The sequence below is a fragment of the Eucalyptus grandis genome, chromosome 2 (genome assembly GCF_016545825.1).
Source record: "Eucalyptus grandis isolate ANBG69807.140 chromosome 2, ASM1654582v1, whole genome shotgun sequence".
NCBI lineage: Eukaryota > Viridiplantae > Streptophyta > Magnoliopsida > Myrtales > Myrtaceae > Eucalyptus > Eucalyptus grandis.
The window spans coordinates 39,487,999-39,500,315 of NC_052613.1; the positions used below are offsets into that span (position 1 = coordinate 39,487,999).

At 42.3% G+C, this 12,317-nt stretch overlaps 2 protein-coding genes and 1 non-coding gene across 3 annotated transcripts; 1 reads left to right on the top strand and 2 right to left on the bottom strand.

The window, feature by feature from the left end:
- Positions 1 to 542: 542 nt before the first annotated feature.
- On the top strand, positions 543 to 616 carry TRNAV-AAC. Its single transcript has one exon. It is a non-coding gene; the product is annotated as a tRNA-Val (tRNA).
- A 4,134-nt stretch (positions 617 to 4,750) lies between these two features.
- LOC104432765 (zinc finger protein ZAT8) lies at positions 4,751 to 5,587 on the bottom strand. Its single transcript, XM_010045287.3, has one exon. It carries the CDS (start codon positions 5,485 to 5,487, stop codon positions 4,969 to 4,971), a length of 519 nt encoding a protein of 172 aa, XP_010043589.1. The 5' UTR covers positions 5,488 to 5,587; the 3' UTR covers positions 4,751 to 4,968.
- Positions 5,588 to 10,617: 5,030 nt separating this feature from the next.
- Positions 10,618 to 11,427, bottom strand: LOC104432766 (zinc finger protein ZAT8). Its single transcript, XM_010045288.3, has one exon. It carries the CDS (start codon positions 11,333 to 11,335, stop codon positions 10,814 to 10,816), a length of 522 nt encoding a protein of 173 aa, XP_010043590.2. The 5' UTR covers positions 11,336 to 11,427; the 3' UTR covers positions 10,618 to 10,813.
- Between the last annotated feature and the right edge of the window lie 890 nt (positions 11,428 to 12,317).

Genomic DNA, 12,317 nt, shown 5'->3' on the forward strand with positions numbered 1-12,317 from the left:
CTATCGCTCTTCACTTATCTGGTCACTCTGATTTCAAGGTTAGCATCAGCTCTTCAGGTTCCGTTATGAGAAGAAGAAATTGCGACAAGTCGAGTTATGGGTAGTGATCTTAACATATCGTGCCAGCCATCATGCCAGCCACATCGTCTCCGGCGCCTAAACCCAGAATTTTTCAGGGAAAAACAACCAAAATACGCCTTCAAAATTTTAACGTGGCACCGAAGCTTTGACAGGATCGAATCGACTGATTCGTCACACAGAAATTGCGAGTCTTGAAACAGTAGGAGCAGATCGGAAATGGCGACCTGACCTTTGTGGCGGCGTAAGGGTTCGTGCGGTTGGCAGCACGGTCCAGAACCGCGGGCGTGACCTCTAGTGTTGCCGGATCCGGACTTTTTGTTGCTCTGGATGAAGTCATCGAGAGACATGCAGAGAGCGCTTGACACGTCATCTCGCGGTGGAGAGAGGGTTTCCAGCGACAGGAATGATTTAATAAGACGATCTAGTCAACCTATAGAGAAATGTCCCACACATCATCAACTGGTGTCGTGGTGTAGTTGGTTATCACGTCAGTCTAACACACTGAAGGTCTCCGGTTCGAACCCGGGCGACGCCAAATGTGCCTTTTGGAAATATTTTTGCCTGGTAAGTTTGGTAATACTTCACCGTCTGCTTAAAGAAATTAATCATGCATGGATCCGATTTGATTTTAGATCTAACAATTGATTACTTGGCAAAAGAGTTTTATATAGATTTTGTGCATTGGCCCTTGTTGAGTAATCTTGAGATAATATATTTGCACATATGGAACTGCAGAATTTTATGCCAGACGTGCATGTAGCTATTGTCTCTCTCTCTCGCTCATATTTGAGGCCTGTTGCGTTACCCATCTTTAGATTTAGGGCGATTGAGCTTAGTATGAGCCATCCATGCTTAAGCGATTTGGTCCAAAGCCTGAAAGATTTACCCATGCATTAGTTGGCATGGCCATTGGGCATGGCCATTTTCCCAGTGTGGTATATCGCTTTCAAATGGGGATTTGGAGCAATTCCCCCTAATTGCAGAGGACGACCATGGGCTATTGTCAATGTGACCTCACCGGCCAAAGGCCGGTCTCATCATATTTGCAGGTCCAGTATTGTCATCCAATCATGTGGGAGCGCACTTGGCACGGTCCATCCTTGAATGAGATTTATTGATTCCAAGTGTTGCTAGGAAGGATGTTTTAAAATCATTTTAATGGGAAAGATTTCTTTGTAGAGAATGGTCCAATTTGGCTATGATGGGATCATAGCACTTCAGAGCGTGGAGCTTCTGTTCGATCGTCATCAAATAATTTCCGACTCCTTATAGAGGGGCCAATCCAACCTTCAAGTCTTGCAAGCTGGCCGATCCATTCTTCGAGTCTGGCAATGTGGCCATTCCATATTTCAAATCTTGCAAGTTGGTCATGCCTTCATTCAAGGTTTGAACTTCTCCCTTCAGCTCCTTCTGATTTGCACGCACTTCCCTCATCGAATTGACCAGTTTACAGATATTTGAATCTCATCTTTTGTTTCTTCTTTTTCTTCTCACCATCAAGAACCTTAATCAGTTCTATTTTTGTCTTCTCTCTTTTCCCATTTCTTCCTCTATCTCCTTCATAATTCTGTAAACCTCGGATTGATTGACCGTTTGTTCTGCTACCTCTGCGGCTTCTATCATCTCTGTATCTTCTACCATCTCTTCTACCGGCGGTTGTACCTCTGGTTCCAGTTCCTCCTCAGCAACTTTAGCTTCTTGCCGAATCTCACTTGTCTCCCTTTTTTTCAATGTCCTCATCGTCCATTTCTTTTGTAGGCTCCTTATAATCCCTTTCTTTGCATGAATGCAAGGAGTGTTAAATCTGCTAGAGGATTATTAGCCGATCATATATAAGAGAGAAGCCGATTAGTGTATGAATAGGCCTGCTAAGATGAGGATTGAAACTCCTCGTAAAGTTGTTTTTTCTCCGTTATATACCCAATGAAATTGAAAATTGTGCTCTTAGCTAATAAGAATAGGACGGGAAAAGTGTAATTATGCCGATTTAGTCATAAACTTTTTATCGCTGCCAATTTAATCCTAAACACTTTATTAGTGTCAATTTAATCATAAACATTTTGATTTGGTGCCAATTCAGTCATTCCAGCTAATTTTGACATAATTTTGTTGAATGAGCACCGGTCATTTAGACATGACATGACCGATCTTAACGTGGACAACTTTTAATAATATTTTAATATCTTTTGAATTTTTATTTTTATTTTCTTCTTCTTTTTCTTTTTCTTTTGTCCCTTCTCCTCCTCCTTCCTCCAACCAATCGATAAAATAAAATCAAATCAAAAAATCAAAAAATATTAAAATACTATTAAAAGTTGTCCATGTAAGCTATGTAGCACCGACACAGACACACGACACGACACGACATGCCGACACGTTATTTATTAAAAAGTAAAGAATTTCAACACGTTGCGACACGTTATATATTAAATGAATATTTTTATATATACATGATTAATTATTATAGTTAAATTTATTTACTCAAATTCATAAATAAATAAATAAATAATAAAAAAGTGCCTATAATAAATCTATACTAATAACATTAATAAATTTATTCATAAAAATTTGAAAATACATTATTTGACTTTAACAAAAGTTATCGATGAAATAAATAACTAACGAGAAATTAGAGTCAAAATAAATTTATATTTTTCTACGATGATCAAAATTTATTATTATTTAACATCTAGTGCTTTTATTTTTCAAAATAACTTTTTAACCCGTCTATTTATTTATTTTTTAGCCTTACATGTATTAATAAAGTTATTTAACGTTCAATATTTTTTTTAGGGCTAAATGGGTCCCACCCATTTATTTCAGCCTCTGTTTTCTTCCCCCACCCCACCCACCGCCTACGCCTATCACTTCCCAAAAGTCACACTACACGAGGCTTTCTTTCTTCCCTAGAAGCCGTCGACGCGTCGTCTCTCTCCTTGCTCTTCTTCGTAAAATTGAAAAAGCATTCAATAAAGTAACAGCCCAAATGGCAAAAACCCTAGCAATTGCCTTTTTTCTCCTCTCCCTTGCTCGGTCTCCACCTCTCTCACTGCTGCCTCGCCTCCGTTCCCCCCTTTGCCATCGTAGCCTCGCATCCAGCCCTCCATTGTGGCGTTGCGGTTTTCCATCTCGACGTTGCAGTCGGCAGTCATAGCCTTCTCCATATTACAGTCGGCAGTCACAGCCCTCCCTCGTTGTCGCTCGCAACCCTCCTTAGACGTGGCTCACAGCGTCGCCTCGGCTCCCTCACCCTTGCCTCCACCCTCCATCACCTTCTTCCTTTCGCACCTGCAGATCCACCCACAAACCTCCGGACACGCTCCGACGTGTGTGTCGGAAAGAGTTGATTGCATGTCCAACCATGTCCCACCGTGTCCGAGCGTGTCGGACACGTGTTGAGGTGTACGACACAACACGGAGGCCCTCTGAACGTGTCCATGCTTCCTTGGCCGTAAGTGCCGATCATGCCACGCCAATTGACTAGTGCCCAGTCGACAAAATCCAGCTAAAATTAGCCGAAAAAGACTAAATTGACATCAAGTCAAAAGTTTATGACTAAATTGACATCAAGTGAAAAGATTTAGGACTAACTTGGCACCAATGAAAGGTTTATGACTAAATTAGCATAAATGAAAAAGGTTTAGAAATTTTTTGACACCTTTCCTAAAATAGGGCAATTACTACATAGGCCCTTTGTACTACTGTGTTATAGTTGGACTATATGCTTCTGATTAGTCTTGAGTGAAATCCTCAATTTACCCAGAACAACATGATTTGGGAAGCGATATGAAGATTGGTCATAAGTAAGTGGCTCGATAAGAATTCGACAAATTTTATAAATAAACTTTTTATACTGATTTTGAGGAAGAGAAAGCCTGATCCCCATTTGTCATTTTTGCATAGAGATGAATTTCGCGTCACAGTTCTACATGACTTCATGCTTATGAAATTACTACCAACCTAAACATCTTCCTTCCGGTACCACCGGCAACTTTCTCTCTCTATTATGTGTGTTTCGTAGCCACCACAATTGATAAGGACTTGAGGGTAAGCCCTTGCCAACGCTGACAACTCTCGTCTCAAATTGTAGTAGATTACATGTCATATCCCTCGAATCACGCCAATGGCAACCGACCCTGGAGCCTCCCTGAACCGAGACCCATCAACGAAGGAATGCAGCCAAAGGGGTTATTGGGAGAACAATAACAATCCTGACAACATCATATTAACGTAATGAAATAAAATAATCACTTCTCTTGTGCAAACCTAATAGAAAATAATGCAATAGAGCAATTACCAAGCATGCAAATAGAAGGCAACTTTACATAGAAAACCTCTTCAGTATGAGGAAATCAAAACCCCAAGACCGGACTCCATCCAAAATCTTTACTATTAACAAAATTAGGTGAACAAAGTTCTTCTCTAGCTAATACTAAAGGTACATAGCAATAACAACTTCAAGAACACCATTCTTGGCAATACACAAACTTCACAAGAGATCAAGGATAAATCTCATTAAAACAAAGGTTTGATTCCGATGCAAGGAACACGAGTCGAGCTCCGATTGTTAGCTTGATGAAAACTAGACAACACCCTTATTTCTAGATTTTCTACTCTCTCTCTCTATCTCTCTTACTACTGCATCACTTCAATCATTCTCTTTTGGCTACCACATAAAAATAGAGAGAGACCCTGTTTTTTTTTTTTTTTTTTTTGAACAGAGAGAGACCCTGTTTATTTAGTCCAAATATAGCCGCATATGTACTCGCTGGCAAAATGCAGTGTCTAATTCAATATATCAATCAATGAATCCAAAATAGCAAAAAAAGAAGAACAGTAAGGCACCGACTAAGAACTGCTCTGTACTCAATCTACGTTCTCTCGGGCCTACAGAAGGAGATCTAGCACCAAAGGCGGCGCAACCTTTCCTAAACGCAAGGTCAAGTCGTCCTCCATCAGCGACGAGTTCAAATCCAAGCACATGACTCTCTTGCTATTCGATCTCTTCAACACCGGCACAGGCTTCGCCGCCTCTGCCGCCAAGCCCTCCGCCATGGCGGCCCTGTGCCTCCTCATGTGACCGCCAAGGGCTTGGCCCATCGGGAACTCGAGGCCGCATATCGAGCACTCGTGCCTCTTCGGCTTGGCTGGCGAGGAATCCGCGGTGCAGCCGAGGTGGAAGAGGCCGCCGGGGATCAGCTTCTGCTTCTTGTGGCTGGTTCTATGCCCTCCGAGCGCCTGGAATGAGGAGAACTCGCGGTTGCACGTCTTGCACGCGAACATCCGCTCTGTAGACCGCGATTCGCGGTTCGAGTCGGCGCACTCGCCGACTCGGGGGAGGAGCATCAAGCAGTTGGCCACGGCCAGGGCTTCGACCTCCGCGTCCTCTCTGTCTCTCTTCACCATCTCTGCGAGTCTGTAGTAGAGAATGCGAAATGGAATGGAATGGAATGGTCTGGTCTGCTGTTTCTGGTTTCTTTCTTTGGCTTTGCTGAGTCGGGATGTCTGGGATGGAGAGCGGGTGGCGGAGCGCGAGTCTCTTATATAGGATGAGAGCGATGACGTGTATGTCCCACGCTAAAGCGAAGTGACGAAAATACCCCTGTGCTCCTTGTGGAGTAAGTAAGGAGGACGCGTTTATGTGAAGGACAAACGTGGCAACTACTAGCCACCGAAGCGAAGCGAGGATGGCGTGACCGCGTGAAGTGCAGTGCGGGGAAGTCGTCACAGGTGAGCGTGGCGGTAGTTGCTCCGAAGTTTCTAGAAGCTTTCGCTTGCACTGTTGGAGTCGTGGAGGCGCGTGTTCAACAATATCTGGACATTTTAACTCCTTTTATTCCGTAGAATTTTGTAAGAGCAATTCCAATTGATTTTTTTTTCTCTGAAGCATTTTAATACTCCACTAAAATACTCGTGGAAATATTGGGAGAGGCACAAAAAGGAATCTAGAAAATTTTGAATTTTGAAATTGAAATCTTGAATCAATCTTAATTCTACATCAGGATCATTGCCAACTATTTTAAACATTTAAATTAAAGAATGATTTAGTATTCAAATAGACTGACTTATTCTACCTTCTCAATGTTACTTGCCGATTGATTCTGGCGAAATATATAAAATTGGGTCAAAGATTTGTCGACCATTGCGATGGGATGAACTAACCGATACATCTGGAAGGATGTGAAGAAAGTACGAGGAAGGTTCACCTGAATCGATGACGATGGCAACCGAAGCCAAGGCGAAAGGACGCGGCTAATGTCAAACTTGTAGGAGCCGACTCGCGTTCTTTACTCGCTCCGAAAAGCTCGGAAAGGAAAGCGAGGGGAGCGGGGCGAAAGCGACGCGATAGAGGAAACGGTGGAGCGTGAGTTGTGACGTCACCCGCATGACACTTGTCGAATCGACAAACTTGCACTCAAATGGTCCGTTTCCTCTTAGAAAATATTGAACGCACGGCGTTCCCCTCTCCGCGTCCTCATCACACGTATCCGATAACATTTTGAATCGGACTAATCTCTACGGATGTACAGAATTTGCGTATTGACGGGTTTTTTGACACAAGGCGACATGCGCGACTAGGACTGGCCACCCATGTGGGGCCTAGCATGGTTGGGTCGACCCTTCTTAAATGGGAAACTTAATTTTTTTCCAAAGAAAAATTCAGAAGAGTTTAATTTGTAAATTGCAATACTCAATAAAGATCACAAGAAATGGAAATATAATAATATCTAAGATATATAAGAAAATACGTTTGCATTTAAAACGATAAAGCATGCGTTGCGATGCTGAAAACCTACACGAAGTCTCTTGACATTTTAGCAACCCTCCTGTATTTCTCACTACATGCCTTCTTCCACATCTTGTCCATGGAATTCGACTTCGTTCTTGCATCTAAAGGGAATTTCTTAACATGCCTTCTTAAGAGAAATTTGTTTAAAAAGTTCTAAACTTATTATACTTTTAACAATTTAGTCATAAACATTCCAATTTTATCAATTCATTTATAAACATTTTCACTTTTTACCAATTAAGTTCATCTGATCAATTTTAATCAAAAATTGATGATATGGAAGCTAATATTACCGCATAGGATAGTCAATGCTAATATGGATAATTTATAATAATAATTTACTTTTTTCAAAAAATTTACTATTTTTCTGAATTTTTTCTTTTCTTTTATTCTTTCTCCTGACTTTTGCCGGTCGCCGGCCACTAGCGATAGGCTACACGTGGCTCGATGAGGCTTGCCCTCACCCAAGCAAGACCCAACAAGGGTCAAGCCTCGCCAGGGCAAATCTAGCAAGGCCGGCCCTTGCTTAAGCTAAGGTGGTCTAGTCAATCAAAGGCAACACCAAGCAAGGCCACCCTAGCTTGGGCAAGGGCTAGCCTCAGCACAATCGACCCTTGCCAAGTCTCGCTTGGGCAAGGGAGAGCCTTGGCAAGGGCTCCCCTCAATAAATCTAGCAAGGTCGGCTATCGCTTGCGCTAGGGCATTTTCTCTAAGCAGTGCCTAGGCAAAGGCGACACCTAGCAAGGTTGCCTTGGCTTGGGTGAGGGCTCGCCCAATCAGACCTCACCTATGGCGAGCAAGGCTAGCCCACCTTGCCATGGCTGGTGGTTGCCCATTGACAAAAGAAAGAAGAAATAAAAAGTAAAATATCATCAAAATTTGTCCTTGTCAAAACTAATCGTGCCATGCGAGAGCGGCCGGCGTCCACTTTAGCAAATTCCGACCAAAATTAATTAGATGGACTCAATTGACTAAATCTTTAGTAAAGATTTAGCCTTTTTTGGACAATTTTCCCGCCTTCCTAGTGTCATGTAGAGGACCTCTATTGTATGACAACAATATCGTGTGTGCTACACCTGTTATATTCCCCGCTTCGCCGAAATGAGATGATCGCCCTTTTTGTTTGGAATTTGAAATTCGAGAAATGGCAATATCCGGGTCATCGCCGTAAAAATAGTTGGTTTCTTTTACGTACCCAACACCTTCCACAAGCGACTGAGCTTTACGAAACTTAGCTGAGGAATCTTGCGCTGCTTCCTCACCACTGTTCCTTTTCTTCTTTGGTCTTGTTTCCGAAACGCGGATATAAGTTCCTCGTGTGGTCCGGTCATATGGAGTTGGGGAGCGAAACTTCTTCGCAACTGCCAAACCGCCTTCGAGCATTTGGTTTCCCACTGCCACTCTCACTCTATCCTCGTCAGAAACGATATTGTATAATTGTTAGATCACATCACATGGATTAAAGTCTACCTAAACTATCGATGAGCTCATGGGTCGTGGCTATGCATTCCCAGCCACTTCTAGAGGAGCGGAAAACAAGGAAAATGAAGGAAACTTCGTGCACGCGCATACTTGTGTGTTACAACTCAATCAGATAGGATCCCTCAAATCTGTACATTGACTTTTAATACATTGTAAGTCGCTTTCTTGTTTTGCTTTTGTAGGTTCTGATCGAACTTGTGCAATGTTGTCACCGTCACCTATAATGTTTTCAAGTCTTTTACTGAGTCCCTACTTCAAAGGAAAGGAAACACTAGCGTTTTTGACAGAGCGAACTTTTTATGCCGATTTTAAGGAATTGAAGGCCTGATTTCCATCTACCATTTTGCATAGAGTTGAATTCGTGTTACAGTTCTCCATGACTCCAAGTTTATGAAATTACTACCAACCTTAACGTATTCCTTACCAACGGCAACTTTCTGTCTCTAATATGTCTGTTTCACAGCCACCGCAATTGACAAAGTCTTGAGGACAAGCCCTTGCCGAGGGTAACCTAGTTGGGTGGGTTGAGTTTGGTATGGGTTGGGTAAAAAATGGTCCGGTCCATATTGACCCATTAAACCCGTTTTAACTCATTTTCATGTAGTATAAATTTGATGGTCATACTCGACCCAACCCATATTATAAAGACACAATAATATTTAACTTAATCAAGAAAACCCACTCACACCTATTTAATCCACTTTAAGCTCTTCACACACGCACGCACGCACGGACGTTACTTCAATAAAAACTTCACATCAAATTAAAAAATAAAAATTAGTAAATAAAATTAAAAAAAAATGTGAAAAACCTTAAATTAAAATACTTTCGAAAAATTCTTGATAAGAAAAAGTTTGATTAGTTAATGATTGACATGAAAAATAATATTTGTTTGTATCAAATCTTCTCGGATGCAAGAATGCGTAACTTCTTAATTGGGATTTATCAAATTAAAAATTATATTGTAATGTTTAGAATTTCTACTTCGATATTGATTGAATTTTGATGTGGACAACACCAAGCTTTCTCTAAAAATACTTCTCCGGTATGTAAATGGATACACATCTACGAAAAATATTTTAAAAAATAGAATTTGTAATTATTATTAAAATTTTGAATTTTTCATTATTATTTCTTTTTTTTTTCTTTTCTTCTTTTTCTTTTCTTTTTTCTTCTTCCTTCTTCTTCCCCCTTTTCCTCTATCGGCAGTGATCAACCTAAAATCCAAGTCTCACCAAATCGATGAGGCTCAAGCCTTGCTAGTCGTCGACGACCTTGAGCTTGCTTGAGGTTAGTGAGCTCAAGCTTTGCCTGGTCGGTCGTTGGCTATCACTACGCTAGCCACCGGCTAAGGAAAGAGGAATAAGAAAGGGAAAAAGAAAAATGACATGTGATAAAGCAATTACCAAGTATGCAAATAGAAGGTAATTTTATGCGAAAAACCTCCCGGTCAAACTGGACTCCATCCAAAATCTTCACTATCAATAAAATCGGCTAAACAAAGTTTTTCTCTAGCTAATACTAAAGGTACATAGCAACAATAACAACATCAAGAACACCATTATTAGCAATACACACGAACTTGAGGAATCAATGATAAATCTCACTAAAACACGGATTCAGTTCAACCCACGAAAAACTTGATGTTTGGAGCACAAATCGACCTTCAATTATCAGCTTAATGAAAACCAGACAACACCCTCTTTCTCTCTTGCTACTACATCTGCCTAATAATTCTTTTGCAGATATCACATAAAAATAGAGAGAAGCCCCGTTAATTTAGGCCAAATAAAGCCTCTCATTATTTCTCCACATGGATTATGCTTGAAAGTAAACCCAGTCCAATACGGAGACGTGAAGAAGACTGATTGGAGTAGGACACAAGAAAAGACGATAAAGGTAGGTGGCAAGATGCTGGGTGGCCGGAAAATTAACGACGGGTTGCCGTGTGCTTCAGCGCCTGACGAGGCGAGCTAGCCAGAAGCAACCGAGAGGATTATTGAGACTGAGAATGAGGCGAGAATTTTTCGCTTTCACATGAGGCGCGGATCTAACGGCTCAATAGAAGGTAAACGGAAATGGGACCCATGATCGCCCGTCTTCCAAGACTCGCCCGTCTCTTGAAAACGATTCCGCGTCAAGTATTTTTGGTTCGCCTTTGATATAAATCATCGAGCACAACCCAGATGTAAATCATCTTCGGATATAACAAAGAGGCCAACAAAGAAAACTATAGCCGCATATATGCACGCTGGCACCACGAAAACTGCAGAACGTAATCATCCTTTCACTCATCTCGTTCAGACATAATATGTGTTCATGAAACAAAACAAAAATGTCCACGCAAAATACAGGGACTCAGGTTCAAAATATCAATCGATGAATACCCAAAAAAACGAAAAAGGAACAGTCCGGCATCCACTAAAAACTGCTTTGTACACGATCTACGTTCTCTAAGGCCTACAAAACGAGATCTAGCACCAAAGGTGGCGCGGCCTTTCCTAAACGCAAGGTCAAGTCGTCCTCCGTCGGTGACGAGTTCAAATCCAAACACATGACTCTCTTACTGTTTGATTTCTTTAACACCGGCACAGGCTTTTCGGCCGTCGCCAATCTCTCCGCCATGGCGGCCCTGTGCCTCCTCATGTGACCGCCAAGGGCTTGGCCGAGCGGGAACTCGAGGCCGCATATCGAGCACTCGTGCGTCTTCGGCTTGGCCGGTGAGGAATCCGCGGAGCGCCCTAGGTGGAAGAGATCGCCGGACAGCTTCGGCTTCTTGTGGCTGGCTCTGTGCCCTCCGAGCGCCTGGAAGGATGAGAACTCGCGGTTGCACGTCTTGCACGCGAACATCCGCTCTGTAGGCCGGGATTTGTGGTTCAGCCATGACGAGTCGGCGCTCTCGCCGACTCGGGAGAGGAGCATCAAGCAGTTGGCCAGGGCCAGGGCTTCGACCTCCGTGTCCTCTCTGTCTCTCTTCACCATCTCCGGAATTCTGTAGTAGAGAACGTGAAACCGAGGTGTCTGCTTTTTTCTGGTTTCCTCTTTTGCTTGCTGAGTCGGGAATCGGGATGACTAGTATGACACTGGGGGTTGGAGTGCGACTCTCTTATATAGAGGGCGAGAAGCAAGGGGCGAGCGATGACCCGTACGCTCACGCCAAGTGGCGAAAGGGCCCTTGAAGTTTCTTGGGGAGCAAGTAGGGGGGATTAATGTGGTCGCTTTTGCGTGAATGTGAAGGGCAAATATGGCAATGTGGGCCGCCAATGGGTGAGCGAGGATAGCGCGTCACCGCTTGTTAAACTGGGAAGTCGTCACAACTCACAAGGGAGCGATGCCGTAGTTTCTTTGACTTTTCTAGAAGCATTTCCCTTGCCCCATTGGAGTTGTCCAGGCGTGTGCTCAAGAGTATCCGATATTTTAACTCTTTTTTTTTTTATTGCGTAGAGCAATTCCAACTGCTCGGAAGACAACTTTGTGATGTAATATTCAAGTATTTTAATACTCCTCTTCACTCTCGATCAGATTTTGATCTAAAACTAACCATAAAAATATATTATAAGTGAAACAAATGAAGAGTTTGAGAAGATTTAAATTTCAAAATAGCAACTCTTGACTTTAATACTACGTAACAACATTTTATGGGGCATCTACCATCTATTTTGAAAAATTTAAATCATTAAAATGAATGTGTGATTTAGGATTCGGATATGCTAACGCACCCCACTTTCTCAATGCGACTCACAAATCAATTTCAATGAAATACACTGACGAAGATGAAATTAGGTCAACCGTCTGTCAACCACTGCAATGGGACGAAACCATCCAATACATTTCGAAAGAACGTGAAGAAAGTGGAAGGAGGGTTCGCCCGAATTGATGATGATGATGGCATCCGAGGCCGAGACCTAAGAACACGGTAACACCAAACTCGTAATGACCGGCGTTCATCTTTTACTCGTTCCAA

What these genes read in the sequence shown, in the direction of transcription:
- LOC104432766 (XM_010045288.3), bottom strand. Translation starts at nt 11,335, where the DNA reads ATGGTGAAGAGAGACAGAGAGGACACGGAGGTCGAAGCCCTGGCCCTG.
- LOC104432765 (XM_010045287.3), bottom strand. Translation starts at nt 5,487, where the DNA reads ATGGTGAAGAGAGACAGAGAGGACGCGGAGGTCGAAGCCCTGGCCGTG.